At 37.4% G+C, this 18,300-nt stretch overlaps 1 protein-coding gene and 1 long non-coding RNA gene across 4 annotated transcripts; both read right to left on the bottom strand.

Annotated features, from left to right (window-relative positions):
* Positions 1-4,520: 4,520 nt before the first annotated feature.
* LOC122668987 lies at positions 4,521-8,578 on the bottom strand. Of its 3 annotated transcripts, none has more exons than XM_043865597.1 (2): positions 8,077-8,578; positions 4,521-4,664 (listed from the first exon to the last, which is right to left on the bottom strand). In XM_043865597.1, the coding sequence occupies exon 1, from the start codon at positions 8,428-8,430 to the stop codon at positions 8,083-8,085; it is 348 nt and encodes a 115-aa protein (XP_043721532.1). In that variant the 5' UTR covers positions 8,431-8,578; the 3' UTR covers positions 4,521-4,664; positions 8,077-8,082. The 3 variants fall into 3 exon arrangements, with proteins under 3 accessions (XP_043721532.1, XP_043721531.1, XP_043721533.1); XM_043865596.1 differs by lacking the exon at positions 4,521-4,664 and adding an exon at positions 5,087-5,371; XM_043865598.1 differs by lacking the exon at positions 4,521-4,664 and adding an exon at positions 6,147-6,383.
* On the bottom strand, positions 6,147-18,299 carry LOC122668989. Its single transcript, XR_006333946.1, has 3 exons — positions 18,287-18,299; positions 16,862-16,867; positions 6,147-6,316 (listed from the first exon to the last, which is right to left on the bottom strand). It is a non-coding gene; the product is annotated as an uncharacterized LOC122668989 (long non-coding RNA).
* Position 18,300: the final 1 nt, after the last annotated feature.

The following is an 18,300-nucleotide window of genomic DNA, read 5'->3' on the forward strand; positions in this document are numbered from 1 at the left end:
TCTAAACTATTAAATGGTTTAAAAAAAAATTTTAAATCTAACTTTTATATGTACAAATATCGACCGATATGCCAACATATCGTGGTATGGCGTCCATGACGACGCTATGGAAGCCATATCGAACGATATATTTACATCCACCATGGCGTAGCTTGATATGCCACCTCTCCAAGCGCCAGGACGCCATGGCGGCACCATGACAACTATGATTAGTTTATATATATTGTTTTATGCAATGTGATACATGGAATTACATATCTATTAAAAAATCAAAAGTAAAAAACGTAAGAGAATAAAAGACTAAGAAGAGTAGAAGAAAGGGTAGTTATTGAACTCTCAAGTCTCAACCCTAACCCTCATCATAGAAATGGTAAATATGTCAACGGATAGTCGAAAAATCGTATTTGATCTGTATTCATATCCATTTTAGGAGAACCTATATTCAAAAAATCACTATCGGAAAATTATCCGATTCCATCTGAAAACCGATAGGATATTATCCGAATCCGTCTGAATATAATCGGATACGAATATAATAATGCCACTATCCGACTGAATTCGATCCGTTTACATCCCTATATGGAAGTCAACGATTACAGTAATCTTGGATGCTTACAATAGTTAGTCGATAACAACTATTTTTAGCATCCATTATTCTCATATTATTGTAATTCTGGCTTGTACAAATATGGAATTTGACATTCGCCGCAATCTTGGCATATCCACAATAGACCAATAGTAAGTCAATAACTATTACTTATAGCATGCATTGTACCGCTTTCCTTATATTAATAATTGTAGTCTTCCTGAGTTTTTTCGCTTCCCATTCTAAATAATTTTTGTCTTCCAGAGTTTTACTGCTTTCCTAGTATAAATAAATTATTTTTTTTTTTTCTAGAGTTTTTACCTCTTGTCTAGATCTATTTTCTATGTTTTTTTGCTATCTTACTTATTAAAAGAAGAAAAAACCAAATAATAATAATAATAATAATAATAAAAAAGATCTAAGTGCATTCATTACATAATCAAAAAAGGTTTTGAGAATCAAGCATTAAGCAAAATCGATAGATCTATCGATCCCAAGTCACATTAGCAGATTCCAATCTAATTTTTTAAACCTTACCCTTATATTCTATTTTTTGTTCTTTTATGGAATTGATTGTAAGAACCACGCCCTTAGGATACTTTTTAGGTATGATTTTATATAAACTATTCTAGCGAGTTTGTTTGGTTGCAAGGGAAATAAGGGAAGGGAAGTGTTTTTTCTTTTTAATGAAAAAAGTAATGAATAAAATAAGCTACAAAGTCATAAACATCCTTAACACACCTCAGACTTCCACCTATCCATCCTTGCTTTTTGAGATAAGAAGGAGAAAGCCCCACCAATAAATTTTTATAACATCTAAGGGAAAAGTTTTTGTAACATAGTACAATCCAATTGAACATTAAGCAGTATTTTAAAAACACTCCCAAGCCTACAACGAAATTAGATTCTCAGAGCTTGTCCACGCTTCTACTGACTGGTGTAGACGTTGAAATTTGCCACCCCGACCCCGACGATGACGACACTAAACTTGAACAAATATCAACATCTCTCTCAAGAAGGGCTCCTCTCCCCACCATCACACCTAAAATTGGTCAATAGAAGTGTGTAACATCATTAATGGAATAGAATAGTCTGACTAACGAGTGTTCTTCCTTGGATTACACACTCTCAACCGAGCTGCTGAAGGTTGTATCATGGCCTTTCACTTGGTAGCCCCCCACTCTCGACCAAGCGGGGACTAGGTTCTCGATCTTCCCCAAGCAGTAGTTGTGGGATGTTGCTCTGTTTAATGTTTTATTCCTTTGGTAGGAAAGATTTATACCATCAGTGTGTTGTAGTTTTGTCAGTTCAGGTGGCTAGGCGTGATCGGGTCTTATCACTTTAGTGTCGTCTGACAAGATGTCACTCGGGTGGATGAGAAAATAATTCCATGCCACATCATCGCGTGCGCCGTTCAGTTCCTAGGGGAGGCAAAAAGATGTCCCCTTTGTTTCAACTTCGCGTCTCTTCGCCAGACATGACTTTTGGGGGTGCATTGATTGCCTCCCACTTATGGTGAGTTTAAAACCCCCCTCTTCTTCATTACATGACTAAGCTTCTCGATCTGGGTAGATATGATGCTATGCGAGTATGACTTCACAGGTCGGGGGTTGGTCCATGGGTAGTGGTTTTGTCACGTGTCACACTAGTATTGACGAGCCTTATTTAGGTAATTAAGTATATCATATATAAATAAGTTACCATTTGGGTAGACCATGTAACAGTTTTCAAAGTGGCAATGAATCATACAACTTGGCCTATATTGAACCTTTTCTTCCAATATCAATAGCCATGGTGTAGTGGTTTTTATTTAAAATTTACCACATGAGTCAAATCAATGAACCCAAATCTGCGAATCATATAACGATTACAAAACTTGAAACCCAATCTGATTATGAATAGAATTTCATCAAACAGAATTTCAAAATACAAACTCTGTTTGTCATTTAAATATTTGTACCTCATCAAGATGACCGGTTTTCTACTTTACTTGTCTAACGTTCAAAACCGAATTAAAAATTTTAGGTGTTCAACATTCAAAACATTCAAAACATTCAAAACAGGTTTCAAGTTTTTTGGTTGGTACTTCTTCACTTGATTGGATTTTTCCACTTTTATAATTTGTTTTTAAAAGGTTTTCATAAAAGGATGCATGCACCACTCCTCCATTTATAGGAGTGGTCCCCTCTTGTTGGACCATTTCTTTCGCTTTTGTTCAAAATCATACGTAGCATAGTTTACTCAAAACTACTTTCTCTCTCTCTCTCTCTCTCTTGTTTAACATTTTGTGAGTTCTTCTTGACTGTTGAGCACTATCTTGTTTTATATAGGATTGGTTTGTAAGTGAACCTGATTTGCACTTATAGGGGACATACAATCTTAAGGAAAGTGACCTATTGACACGTCTTAGTCTTCTTGTTGTTTTTCAATTAATGTGATTGAGATCCAAATACCAACTTACTCTCCAAGTGTAACATTATTTGAAGATTTATTTGTCATAAGATAAGTCTTATCTTATTCTAATAGAGGTATTTATTTTTTACAAGGTGATTTTTCCATGCATGCGGTAGAATTTTTACCTTGGAGAATGAATTAAGGCTATTTTTACCAGAAGTTTTTACATTAGCTTAGCAAAGTCTCTTACCAACCTATGATTATAAGTGGTTACCCAAGAACACACGCAATTACGTATGCGGAAAATTGAATTGTTCAGTTGGTTAAGCGCCTGTCTCGTCCTAATAGGCCTGGGCCTTGGTCAGTCAGACTATTATGAACCTATAATAGGATCAGGATCGTCTCTAGGGAGGCGTGTGCCTAGGGTGCTGTCAAGGGAGATCCAATGGTTGAGCTGTACCGCACACATCTCGACGCATGACTAGGGAACAACGCAATGGCTAACAGCAAGTTGGGCGTGCTGGGCTCCCTAGAGACGAGCTAAAGTCATGATTATAAGTGATCACCTAAGAACACACAAAATTACGTGTGCAAACAATTGAACTACTCAGTTGGGTTAAGTGCATTTCTTGTCCTAACAGGCCTGGGCCTTGGTCTGGAGTTCGAATCCTCCCCCATGTTTGCAGTGCTAGTTGTTACTGCCGCCCTCTTTGGGTCACACCCCCCACCTCCTGCACGCCCTACTCTTGGGACGCCACCCTTGGATGCTCTCTTGATACGCCAACCTAGTGGCCTACGGGAAGTTCATCTGTTCATGTTTAAACCAGATCAAACCTTGATGGTGGAGATGCAAGGGTGAGGAGGAGAGATGCAGATGACCAGGAGCAGTGTTTTCAAACTCGATGTGTACTGGAATCATTTCGAACCAACTGGTTATTAGCAATCTAAGGGTGAAACTGAGATCGACCCAGGAATCAGTTATGTAATCACTCCGATTCAGCTGAAAATATAAAGGAAACAATTAAGGATTCACCATTCCAATTCAAGCTGCAGCGATCACAAATGGTGGAAAAATCAGGATCGGTTTCAGTTGATTCAGTTACGAATCGACTAATTCACCGATCTGATTCCTGATTTTTGAAACCCTGACCAAGAGGGAGAGGGAGATGCAGGAAGGGGAGCTGGTGGAAGGAAGGAAGAGGATACAAGGGGTAATTTAAAAATTAAAATTAACAGAAGAAACTAGAAAGAGAGGTGGAAATTTGTTTTCCATGCTAAGATTTGGAACAGGGGAGTTTTGAGTGAAATAAAAGGCTAGTACAGGAGAATGATTGTAAATAATTAACCCATTTATTATAAAGGGTCCACTAGTGATGCTCGAGTCTCTAAATCCCAACCAACCTGACAACCAAACACCCACTCCACCAAGTTGCATTTACCCTGCAACCCAACCATTTCAAATCTGTTCCCACAACCTTTTTAAAGCAACTACTCACCAAATGCTTCATGCCATGCTGACTCCTTGGACTCTCAGTTCAATCCAGTGTAAAATGTACACACCAATCTCCCACCTCTGTGATATCCACTGATTAACCATGGCCATAATCTGGATGAACTGGAATTTTTTGAGGTTCTTTCTCACTGAAACTGAAGTCACAAGGAAACCCACCTTCTGGATCTCCAGGTGACATGCCACATATCAGATTAGATTAGGTGAGGTTTCCCAGTCATGGCTAATTATAAATTGTAGTATATTGCCCAGACATCTGGGCTGAAAGGGTAAGTCCAATTCAATCCAATTAACTCAAACCACCATATACATTATATTAGGTACTAAACCGATACACCACCTCCAGAGCTGATGGAACACGTTAAATCAAGCCCTTTAACTTATCTCATACAAGGCTGACATAATCTAACGCCCATACACTAGAGTGGACCCCATTAGGCACAACACATTTTCAATAATCTCTCTCTCAGCTGGCATCACAAAATTAGCTGCTTGATTTGGTCAAACTGGCATTTAAGTTATCAAATGTTGGTTTCAAATTCATTTGATACCATAACATACACAAGGCCCTATGTAATCACATGAATCGTCTCACATTCCAATTAAAGACATATATTTCCAATATATTCTGCAGTATTAAAAACTAGTATGTACAGATTACAACATCAGGATACTGATACGGATGCATAAACAAGATGCACATGGAGCATCAGAGTCTTGCAGAAGAATCAAAGAAAGGTCAAAGAAGAAAAAAAGGAACTCATTTATAATTTAAAACCTGAAACTTTTATCCGAGACACTAAATTCAACTATCATTTCCTTGAGATCCAATCCAAAAAGACAGCTCCTGCAACTTTCTTTGACTAATCAGATCACTTGTCCTACAATTAGCATGAGTAGTGAATCAGATTTTATCATCACAGGAACAGATAATAACTTAAGTACCAAGTTCTGACAGTGTACCCAATGTCTACAGTATCACTCAATCTATTATTTAAGTATTCTAGTAATTAACAAGAACAGGAAGTAATATAAAAACTTCCAAAATTTTCACAAAATGGAAAACAAGTTGAATTTTGAGAAAATCTTGGTGTCAGAACTTTAATTGCAGAAGGATGAACACCACTTTCAATCTCATGATTTTCAGTTAAGTAGAAATACTACACATCCTTAATAATGTCTTTTTCCCTTATTATTATCATTTTGTTGGGAATTAATGCTTCAGGTAAACAAATAAACTAAACTGCCAACTCTCACTTAATCCAGCAAAAGAAAGGGGGGAAATTTTATATTGCACATTTCTGTAGCTCTAAAACAGTTGAAAAGGCATCCAAACTGTAATAGATTTAATACTAGAGAATCTAAAATAATTTCAATCTATACTTTTCATAAACAAATCAAATTAAGAAGTAATGCTTAGAGGTATTTTAGGCAGTAGATACATATTAGATTGCAATGCCATCAAGGCTTGAGGTAAGCTTTCTCTGCACAAATGGCCATGGATTGGTGCTTAGAAGTTGTCAAAGTCCATCCCTAGGGTTCACTAAATGATTAATCAAAAAACCTGCAAGTCTCTGTCCTCTGTGTTCAAGACAGTATCACCCCAAATTTCAAAACCAAAAAAAAAATCAACTAGGAGGAGAAAAAAACAAGTACTGAATTTAAGCATCCTTCTCCAAATATAGAAAATTTCTAGAGGCTTTTCCATTTCCACGAGAAGGAGAAATCTATTGAAGAAACATGTAAAAAATATAATGTCGGGTTAAAAAATAGGGAAATATGCACATAAACAGACAGGATCATGCCTGACAAGTAAGTCAAATTGACTTAATAAATGTAAAAGAAAGCCCCCAAATTTAACTAATATATCTTCAACCCTCAGAAGAGGATGACCTATGTGCAAATGCAGATGGAGAAGCCTATAATTTTCCAATGTGGGAATAGCCAAGATCCACAAGATGAGAGAAAGAATGAACAGTAAGCTTCCCTCCATAAACTTCTACTCAGGCTTCAGTCATCTGAACTAAACCTTATGACAACTACTTGGAGTTAGCAAAGAATTTCACATTAATTATAAACCGAAAGTGAGAAGGAATCCAATTCTCTTAGTATGGTAAATCATCTAATGGCCTGTATTCCTGAATCTAGATATTGGGTCTAGTTAGGTTGATTGGTTACCATTATTGATTATTATCTGCTAAATGAATGTAACCCCACAAATTTACTCCCACTCTCCCAGAACTATATGTGAAAATGATTGAATCTCCTGCAATTCCTTTAGTAAAGAAACCTGTTCAGTCCTTTTCTGATCTCACAAATTCAACAGAGATTACACCAGAAGTTGTTTTTCTTCTTCTTCTTTTTTTGAAGGAGGGGGGGGGGGGGGGGATTGTCAAGACCTGTCATTGTATAAGTTGTTATTAACCTTGTTATAAGAGTTTGGCTATCATATTTACGAGAAAGCTATAACGCAATTTTGCTTCCCTCTCCAGCTTTTCCAACTAAATCTAAAGTAGATGTTTCTCTTGTTCACTCTTAAGATATGTCAACGCCTCCAAGAGAGTGAAGACATTATGTTCATCAATTCAGATTCTTCAAGAAGAACTAATGACTTTTACACCAAACATATCACTCTTTCCTCAGAGGCATTAGCACTCAAGTCCTCATCAAAGCCACACATATCTTTTAATCTTACATACAATTACATAGACTTTGCAATATGTATAGGATGCACAAATTGGATCAGGACTAGAAAAGTGGCTAACACAGAAGAAAGAAAGGTAGAATTTCCATTGGTATTAGTAAAAAGGAAAAAATAGATTGATAGCTTAAAGATAAAGAACGAGAGTAGGACATATCCTAGCCTTAAGAACTTCTCCTATAGGAAAGCTGAGGGCCAGACCTGGCTTTATGCCTGTGTAGTACAAAATTTCAAATAATTAGCTATATGCAGGAATGGAGTACTTAAGTTGACTCAAAGAACAGAGGGTGAAACATAAAGCTCACCAAAAGCCAAACTCACACAAGTGCATACCTAGTACAGAGGATTGAACAAAATGATGTTAAAAATGATTCAGAACTAATTGAATATGGAATCAATACCCAACAAAATAAGGAGGAAACATGAAGCAATCAAGCAACTTAGTAGGATAAGCAAACATGAAGCAATCAAGCAACAACAGACAATCTCCCACCATCCCCCCCCCCCCCCCCCCCAAAAAAAAAAAAAAACCCGGGAAAGAAATTCCGGAGACAAAGTTCCCAATAACCAATCTTAGTGGGATAAGCAAACATGAAGCAATCAAGCAACAACAGACAAGCTTCCAAGAATAATACCCATATTCTAGATACAACTTCGATCTATACTGAGTGATAAACAAAAATAAGTAGATTTCTCTACAGGATTCATAGTAGTTTCAGTACTAAATTTACAAAGCAAGAAGTTCATTAACAAGTAAAACACATCAAGAATTAATTGAAAGGCCCATGAATCTAGCATTTTGATGATTTCAGGTTCAGATCCTCAGACATACAGAAGCTACAAGAGCCAAAACGCATATAGAGAAACACAGACTCAGAGAAATACCAACAATCACCACCATCCATTCACCACTTGGGTGTATCTGTCCTTGAGCCACCTAAAGCTCTTTCTCAAGGATCCCTTCGCTTTCCCCTCCACAGCATACACCTTGTAGCTAGCAACCCTCTTCTTCCTCTGCAGCTCAGGATCATTAAAGCTCCAACTTTTTGAGGACACAGCAGTGCTTTTCGCTTTCTTTAACTTCACCTCTTTGCCCATCTGGGTTTGATGTGCAGAAGAGGCATAAGAAGCACTGTAACTACGAAGATCATGCATACCATACGAAGTGGGTCTGCTACCATTGTAGCTTTCCATTTGCATCCTGCCATCCCCGCATGAATTAGATCTGAAATCTTCCATGAAAACAGACAGAAAGATCGAAAGATGTGGTAGAATTCGGAGTTTTGAACAGTAGTGGGGGAATAAAAGGGAGGAGAGAAGGGAAAAGACGATATAAACAAAGACAAAGGAGAGCAGATTGGAATGAAGAGTCTTTGACTCTTTGCTCAATTGGAAACAGCCGAACTGCTCTATATGACGTTGTAACGCTTCCACTGTGCAAGTCGTCTATGAACTGCTGACCTTAATAACTCTGAAGTGGGTGGATACCACGGGGATTAGTTAGAAGCGGCGTTAAACGTTATGAGGGACTGTTCTGGATAGTAGAACAAGTAATCTTCTTTTGATTCTTTCTTGTTTTAAGCCCTCGTTTGTTTGCAAGAAAAAAGAGGTGAGAATGAAATACTCAAAAGGGTGAGACGAGGGCTGCAACAGGGTCAGGTTGGGCTGGGCTTTATTAAGTCTCAAAAAAATGTGAAAGAGGCGGCTTGAACCAAAGACCTTCTAGTAGCAATTGGCTTTTATACACCACAAACTACCAAGTACACTCAGGACTTGATTATATATAATAACTTATATTTTTTAATAAATAAAAAATTTTTTACATGGCCAAAATTCAGGGTCAAAATCAAGGTCGGACTGAGCCCGAGGTCTCAACCCTAACCTGACCCGACCCGACCCTGACTCAGGGCCAAAAATCTTAACCCGAGCCATGTTCGGGCTCAGGGCGAGCCAGGGCGGGTTCAGGCCGATAGGGCCAAACTTGCAACCCTAGTGAGACCTATCTCTATAATGGGGTGAGGGAATAAGAAAGGAAAGGGGAAGGGGAGGATGGAAATTGTTGGCCTCACATATTAAAATAATTAATTTCTTTTTTCCCCCTCAAACTTTCATCAAAATGATGGGACTTTAGGGAGGGGAGGGGAGAGATGGGCTGCCACCTAGGCAGACAATTCCCCTTAGATTAAACATTTTTGTCCCTTCAATTCTCCCCCTGGTATCTAAACAACTTTTGGAATTTTATGAAAAAATATAAAATTCTCCCACCCCTTTTTATTTAAGGATTTTCTTATTGACTAAATAATTTGTTATTTTATTTTTGGGATATAATATTTTTTAATGAGGGTAAAAATGTCATTTTACATCTTTTGATAATGACATAATAATATACTACTTTCAAAATTATTTTTTAAAACCTTTATATACCCTTATCTTTTTAAATTATTTTTTAAAACTCTTTTATACTGTTATCTTGAATAACTTGTGGTAATACGACAATGGGAGAGGTTTTGTGCACGATCATGCACACAACCGTCATATGGAGGTGAGGGGGGGGGGGGTGCACCATATATCTTTATCCCCCATCCAAGGGTTGTGTGGATGGCGGTGCACAAAACCTTTTGCCACAAGACAATAAGCAATTAAATGCAGGTGTTAAGTTTTAAATACACATATAGAGGTGTCATTCAGACACTTGTGGCGAAGATATTTTCAAAATTATTTGAAAATAGTATACCATTATGCAATTCTCAAGGCATATTGTGTTGCATGTTTTTCCAAGTACATGTGTGAAATAATATGATTTCGCCATTACTTAAAGGTAATGTGTATCATACTAAAAAATTAAAAAAATAGGATTACAAATTATTTGATACCTAAAGAGGTGTTAATACGAAAAATCCCATAGTTAAAAGTTAAAAATACACAATAGAATTTTATACATCAATGGGGGATCTACACAACATAGGTGTGTAATGGAATCTCACTCTAAAATTTGTTCCTTCTAAATGCAATTACCTAGGTGAACCTAGGGTTTTTGGTGCATACGATTATTTTTGTTGGAACATTAATTATGATATCTTATTGATTGTTGGATGAGGTGGGAAGCATCTTAACCGTTAGTTACTACTATCCTAGATCACATGTGATCCACTGCCCCATATGCTGGCCATTGCAAACCCACATTTGTCAGTCGTTGATCAACCCTACATTCGTTCGCTACAAACCCCACAAAAGTATTGGGAAAACAAACCATTTTCCCATGTGTGCAAGTTAATTGAGATATATAAATGCTTACCTGACAGGTTTGATTTGATAGATCTCTTTTTTGTTTTTTGTATGTGAAAGGAAATATAATTAATAGAAAATCGAGATGTCTTCAGTTACATCACCCTGGAGGCAGTGAGTGCGTGCAGTTTATGTTAAATGGTGTGCAATAGAAATATCATGCCTTGATTGATTTTTTAAGGATACAGACATCTTTAAACTTAAATAAAAGAGTTTTGATATTAAATAAAAGTGTAAATAGTTGTCACGGCCAAGAATAGCCAGCTGGAGTTGATAGCCACTGCATTATGTTGAGTGAATCTGTCCAAATTTCTATTCTCCTTCTTCCCAATGAAATTGCACTTTGGATTCCTTGTTCGATTCCTCTTGCTTCTGCTTCCCGTGCATCCAAAATCCTTGGTTGCAGAAATGAGTTCATGGTCAGAGAAAATTACTGCCGCCCAAACCCCGATAGTTTGACAGATCTCTTGAGTCAGACGGGGGTTTGCTGGGATCCTCCTCACATTAAATGAGAGAGAACCACATAAAAAGGCAGTAGTACAGAGAGAGAGAGAGAGAGAGAGAGAGTCAAAATGACTCAATCCAAGGATCAAATGTGCTAATAGTGCAGTGAGTCACCCTGAAGAGTTGCTTTTGTGATATTAGCAAATTCTTATAATCAACTTCTCACATAATCTTTACAATTAGTCATTTTAATAATTTTATTTTATGGATAATCAATTTAATTGGTATTTAGAATATGTAAACATGTTGCCCATCGCACAATCTATTGATCAAGTAAACTATAAAGTTAAATATATTTGCGTATGTGACAATGCATGGATCTCTAAACTAATTGAGAAATTTTTAGTATCTTTGGGATTAACAATGGAATATAATTTAAATAAAGTATGGGAATATAATTGAAATGAGACCCAAATATATCATATTTCTAATTCAATATTTGTATCCCATCTATCTTTTTTTTTTATGAGAAAAAAATAACGAAGCATATATGAAATTTTATTTCAATAAATTAGTTATTAATATTAACATAATTCCACTTACTCATGCTTACTCTATTTAGAACACAGTTGGAAACCCAGGTTTTTTGACTCGATTCGTCTTTCAAAAAAATTTGGTGACTCGGCCCTGTCAAACCCGGTCAAAACGAGTCATGTTTTTTATTTTTCTTATACAGTAAATATGTATAAATTAGTAAAAAATCAGTAAAACATGGGAAAACCAGGAAAAAAAATCAAGGAAACACAGATAATTGCATTTTGAGTTCATACCATTGAACAAGAGAAGGAAGTCGAGGAGTTGAGGGTTTTTTATTGTTTTAGAATATGGATTTTCTATTTTACTCAACTCAGTTTCTAAGTGAATTGGCTTTATGATTTAAAAAAAAACTACTATACTCGTCGAGTTTGTCATGACTCGAGTAAAAATATCGCATCGTATTTAACTCGGACATTTATGACCTAGTCTTGCCATTCTTTACCTTAACGTAGTCTACACGATTCTTGACCAGGTTTTTCAAAATTTTGACTCAACTCGAATGACTTGTCCCGGTCAAAATCCAATTTTTCAACTATGATTTATAATGAAAGTTTTCTTTGGAGTTTACATTATTTAAAATATTAAATAATATAAAACTATTATTATAGAACTTCAAATTAGAAATAGACTGATCTGGTCAAATATCAATTACTTTAGAACATACTCCACATGCTTCATGCAAAAAATATAGAAAAGTCAAGTCAAATACATATTAATTTAGAATATATTCCACATGCTTCATGCTAATACTACTCAACGTATAGTTTGACCTTTCATTGGGTTATATTTTGACGATCAAATATTTCATACATTATATTAATATTTTAGTAGAGGGCGGGATTTTGTGCATCGTAAGGTTGTTCCATTGTGACCAAGCGGTCATTGGTTCATGTATAGAAACACTCTCTCTGCAAAAGCAGGGGTAACGCTGCCCTTCGCAGACCCTGCAATGGTGGTAATCTCATGCACTAGGTTTGATAATTTTTTTTCTATTAATATTTTAGTGGTTTCTTGTTAGAATTGATCAATGTGTATAATTAAGGACGTTTCTCGAATTAATACCTTTTCCAATTATAAAATGATTTGCAATTAAACCTTTTTTTTTGAAAAAGTAATCTTTGTTCTAATCTTATATCATCACATGTTAAGATGATATTCAACAACAAAACCAGTTGTAAGACCGCATGAAAAGTCCCACAAATGGTGAGATATAATTGAAATAGGCCACTAAATTTGAAATATTGCATATGACAGAATCAATATAATTTAAAAAAGGGTAATTTACACATACCATCCCTGAGGTTTGACAAAAGGATAATTTTATCCTTCAGTTTTGAAAATTTTTGCGTACCCCCTTGAGGTTTGCAAACGATAACAAATAAGCACATTCCGTAAGTTTATAACTAACAACGTTAAAAATTTAAAGTGAACTAACAAAATTGCCCTTGTAAGAAAACAAAAGAAAAAAAAAAAAAAAAAAAAAAAAAAAACCTGCAACTCATCTTCTGAGTTGCAGGTATGGGGAACACCATGGAAACCAAGATAGTGGCACGGAGCAATTTGGAGCAGAGTCTACCCAAATTAGATTCCTCTCTTTAAATCATGTCTTTCATTATGATTTCTTAAATCTGAGTTCATAATACTGTTCTGGTTTCATCAATGAATAGTTTGTTAATCCTGTTCTAAATCATTAAGTTTCCGCCATCGATTTCAGAAATCCTATTTCAAGTCTGATTTCTAAAAACTTCAGTATCTGATTCTGGAATCTGATCTACTATTTTGTTCCTGCTATCTGTTACTGGTTTGTTCAACTTTTCAAGTTCTTACCTCTGATTAGAACCCTAATCAATCTTGCAATTATGCAGAAATTGAACTATCCTACTCCTAGTAGGATTACTCAATATCTGTGGATATGTCAATCAAAATCAGACCAAGCTTTATAGGATTAATCTTCCCTAAGATCGGATCCTTCGACCAGGATTTGAGCTTAAATCATCGCTCCATTTCAAAAGTGTATAGACAAAGGGTGAAATCGGGCTGCTTTGTGAAAGGCCCTTGGAACTTCTAGAAACAGCTGGGAGACATCCATAAAGGAAAACATACATTCTTCAATCCAGCTCCTCAATTTGATCCTGAATTTTTCGCTTGTCGTGTCACTGTCTTGGTTTCCATGGTGTTCTCCATACCTGCAACTCATCTTCCCCCAAACGATTTGGGGAAGATAAGTTGCAGGTTTTTTTATATTTTATATTTTTTTGTTTTTTTACAAGGGTAATTTTGTCAGTTCCCTTTAAATTTTTAACATTGGATTGGACTTATTTGTTACCGTTTGCAAACTTCAGGAGGGTGGGATAAAATTATCCTTTCATCAAACCTCAGGGGTGATATGTGTAAATTATTCTTTAAAAAAAAATATCAATGAATTCTCTGTCATGTGTCAGAAATAAGGGTAGATTTCAAAATGACTCAAACACTACTATTGTGAAGAACTTATCATGTCAATTTAAAGTATGGGGGTGTTCTTTGTGGGGGGAACGTAGAGGCCATGCATACACGACAACCAAAGAGAGTGTGCGTGTTGGTATCTCAGGGGCGGGATTTATGTTTTTCATGATTGCCCCCACTATGTCTGGGTGTGGCCCGTGTCCCCAGAGAACTTTTCTCTTTAAAGTATATAATCCCTTTTTATACCCCACAATTCATTATCCGGAGCCACTAGTGGTTGATGGCTTGATCAGTTGATCATGATCCTTTACTTCGAATAAAAGCAAAGCATTCCTTTTTAAAGCACTGACATGTAAATATGCTTTTTCACATTTCCTAGTGTTAAGTAAGGATTGTATAAAATATGGTTGATAGAAATTAGATGCAAATCTGGGTAAGTTTATCGTGCTTCTCTACTTTTGGGCTTCTAGAAGTAAGCTTCTCAAGTCAAAAAATGAATGTCAATTGGAATATTTAATGCTTAAAACACAAGAAGCCTAGAAATCCAGTTTAGAATTTGGATGGTTTCTCGGATTTAAACGGTAAAGATTCAAAATGATATATTTTTATTGGCTGTACAATTTAAATCCTAAATGTTGGTTTGTCAAAAGCCACCCAAATCTTATAAACCACCCTAAAATTTATCCTATCAAGCACTCGAAAATCCTTATACTTCTAAAACTTATCATATGATCAATAAACTATAGTTGTTGGCATTATTTTTAGGTTAAGATTTTTTTTTTTTATGAATAAAAATTTAATTACAAAAAAAGAAGAGGAATAAACAAGCCCTAGGGCCAACAACAAAGAAGCTAGAGACTAGCTAGTGCGCAACATGGAAGTAAAAAGGTCCCAGGAGACAACAATAAGCTTGTTCCTTGAGGTATCCTTAACACCAGCGAGGGGGAGGGAGGCAGCTTTAGATGAAACATCAAAGAAGATGACCTTCCAAATCTTGTCGAAAGGGCGGGAGTTGGACTTCCAGCTTCTAAGGTTTCGCTCCATCCAGATGTGAGAGATAGTGACACAAAAGGCAAGCTTCCCAATCGAATCGCATATCGAGTTGCTATCAAAAGTCATATCAATCCAAACCCATCCTCTGGAGAGGGGCAGTGGCGATCTCCGATTGGGTCAACAGTGGCGAAGGGCACGGTTCCAGATGGAGGCAGCAAAGGGGCAAGAGAAGAACAGGTGCTCTGCATCTTCGTGCCTATTCCAACAGAGGCAACAATTAGAGGAAACTTGCATATGACGATGAAAGAGGAAAGCTTGGGTTGGGAGGCAATTTGATAGGGCGCGCCAAGCGGTAAAGCTCTGTCAAGGGATGTGCCCTTTAAACCAAACAACTTTATGCCAAGGACAGGAGGTCCCTCTATGTCTAACCATGTCCCAAGCGGAGTGGGAACTGAAACTGCCAGAGGGGGAGGGAAGCCACAAGATGGTATCACCTCTGCCTTGATGACCAGGGGGATAGGGGGGAGGGATCTCCAAAGATCTGCAAGGGAGGGAGTGGAGGGGAGGGGGGGACCAAGAGCCTCTGGTGATGATGGAAGGTAGATCTGTCCAGACCAGAAGCATATATGGCACGGGAGCTGACAATAGAAGCAAGGACATCTGAGGGATGCCATTTGTCAAGCCAAAGGTAAGTCTGTAACCCATCATCGATCTTGCAAGATATAGCGCCCATGGCTTTGTGCCTCACTTGGAGGATTCTATGCCAAATCCAGGAGGAGTCTGGAGAAGAGCTGACAGTCTAGACAGAGTCTCTGCGGAGAAGCCCAGCATACACCCAAGAGGTCCAAATGCTGGATCAGATCAATTTAGGTTAAGACTTGGAAGCATGGTTTGAGGAATCGGTATTGGATCGGTTGTTTCGTATCGGTATTGGTGGAGATCGATATTGATTTCAAATCGATCACATATCGGTGGATCAGTACGGGCTGATTCGTATTGGTATTGGTGGAGATCGATATTGATTCCAGATCAATCACATATCGGTGGATCAGTATGGGCTGATTCGTATTGATGTTGATTTTAGATCGATCCCATATCGGTGGATCAGACAGACAAGCGTAAAAATGTAAAAAAAAACAAGGTAAATTTGTCCAATCCAAATTGGTAAAAGTTTTTTTTCCCACTAACAATAGCCTATACTAAAAATGATTTGGACATTGTATTGAATTGAATTGCCAATACAAAAAGGAGTATTTGATCGAATTAAACTTCAATTTGACATATAGAAGCGAAACCATGTCCTCTCTATCCAATTGTTAAGAATGGTCGCATCAACTATCCATGTGGTGCAAATAAATATATTTAGACATAGATATTTTCCCAATATTTGTTAAACCAAGGGGAATTTTGCCAATTCAAATATTGTTTTTCTTTCACAAAAATTCCTACTGAGTTGACTTTTCTTCCACATTATATCCACTCCTAGGCTTCACACATATTCTCAACATTAGTACGGATTTTAATGATATTGTAATGTTCGATTGGAACTTGAAACTACAACTTTTGAATATCTAAGGATTAGTGTTACATTTCGCAATTATTGAGCGTAGTACCAGAAGTGATTCTAAAATGTATTACAAACGTAGTTTTTGTTCTTTCTGATCACCAAATATCATTCTACTCCCATAGATCATTCTCGCAAAATGGTATCAATAAAAAAAAACGCTTTGCTTCTATCTTAGAATCACTCTTACACAACAAAATTGTTATTTGCCTAGAGTAGGCGGTCTTGGCAATTTTTTGGATTATCAATCTCAACTGTCTAAGTCATCACGCAGACTTTTTTTTTTTTATTTTTAAAAAGGCCATCATGGCGGGCGTGGGGTGGAGAATTTGAATTTCAAACGTCAACCTTTTTTATGTAGCTGTTTTCTTAACGTTACATGTGATAATCCCTTATGAATATGGAATTTCTTTTAGGGAGAATGTTTCTTGCGTGGAACGCAAGGGTCATGCCAAGCACAGCAGGGGTCGGAATGACCGCCTTACTCCCATGTATGACAGAAATTCCGCCTCCTGCTGTACCACATTGTACACTCTCATTGGCTGACACATTCGGCATGGGCGAATGGAGCGACACCCCCTTCTTTTATTTAAAGAGGGCCCTGGTGATTCCCATTTTCTAGCTGAAAACAAAATAGATGGAGTACAGCTGAGCAATGCCTTCTCCCCCACCCCACATATCAAAGGCCTAAAAACCGGTAGAGTTCAACATCATAAAAAGTTAAACGAGCATTTGAGGAAGCTTTGAAATTCAGCCTCATACAGTTGGGTGCAGCAGATAAAGGTCGAAATCAAGGAGTTTTAATATCCTCTAATGCTAAAGGAGATCTACATACTCTTAGTGTTGCTAAGCCAATTAGAGCACAAGAGAGGAGAATTTTTATCCTCTCCTGTTACAGCACGGTGCTGTAACGCATCGTGCGGCGGCTACAGAGGCCATGTGCATCATGTGGGGCCCATTATGCCACATGGCCTCTGCAACGCCGTACGATGCGTTACAATACCGTTCTGTAACAGGAGAGGATAACGATTCCAAGAGAAGGCTCCATTGTTGGTATAACAAGGGGCCCACAATCAGAGATGAGGGAAAGTGAGAGAGGACGCATAAAACCAACAACATTGCCACAATAAAATTTAGAAAAAAGGTTCTCTGAGCCAGTGTCTCTCTACGTGCATGAAATGACCTTATTGCTCTTCTATTTATGATACCATTTTATCACACCTCATTGGTGGACTCCCTTATGCTGCTTGCTCAGAGATCCCTCTCCCAAATTATTAACCCCAAGTCTTTTACAACATATGTTATGCATTCAAACTACACCCTCCCAAGACTACATCCGCCAGCTTTAGAGAGGGTCTTGGGGCTTATGCAGAGCCAGCGAGGGCAAGCAGATAACGGTATCAGTGCCCCCTGCCAAGGGCGCCAAGGTTTGAACCAAGGGTAATGTCCAACTAAAACTCCTCCCTCTTCGATCTTAGGCTTATAAACGACCTCCAAGAACTGATCGCCTAAGTACTCTGTCATGCATATGGCTAAATCATAAGGTAACTTCAGGTTTGCCCAGAGTAAGTTGCCCATATCAGCCAACCGAGGACACCTCACTGATTTTCACCTGTTGCAATTATCTATCTCAAAAATTTCTCCCAAACTCTACTCTTTACAGATACACGACCAACGCTCCACCACCAAGCTGTAGAGGGGCTTCAGGTCCTCCACTGGTATGTTAAGTTGAGTCGAGTATCCATCTCAAATGGTAGCATGTCATACAAATCCATCAAATG

This window comes from Telopea speciosissima, chromosome 7 (genome assembly GCF_018873765.1).
Source record: "Telopea speciosissima isolate NSW1024214 ecotype Mountain lineage chromosome 7, Tspe_v1, whole genome shotgun sequence".
NCBI lineage: Eukaryota > Viridiplantae > Streptophyta > Magnoliopsida > Proteales > Proteaceae > Telopea > Telopea speciosissima.

Bases quoted from the DNA above. Each gene is read 5' to 3' on its own strand.
- LOC122668987 (XM_043865597.1), bottom strand. From the start codon at position 8,430: ATGGAAGATTTCAGATCTAATTCATGCGGGGATGGCAGGATGCAAATG.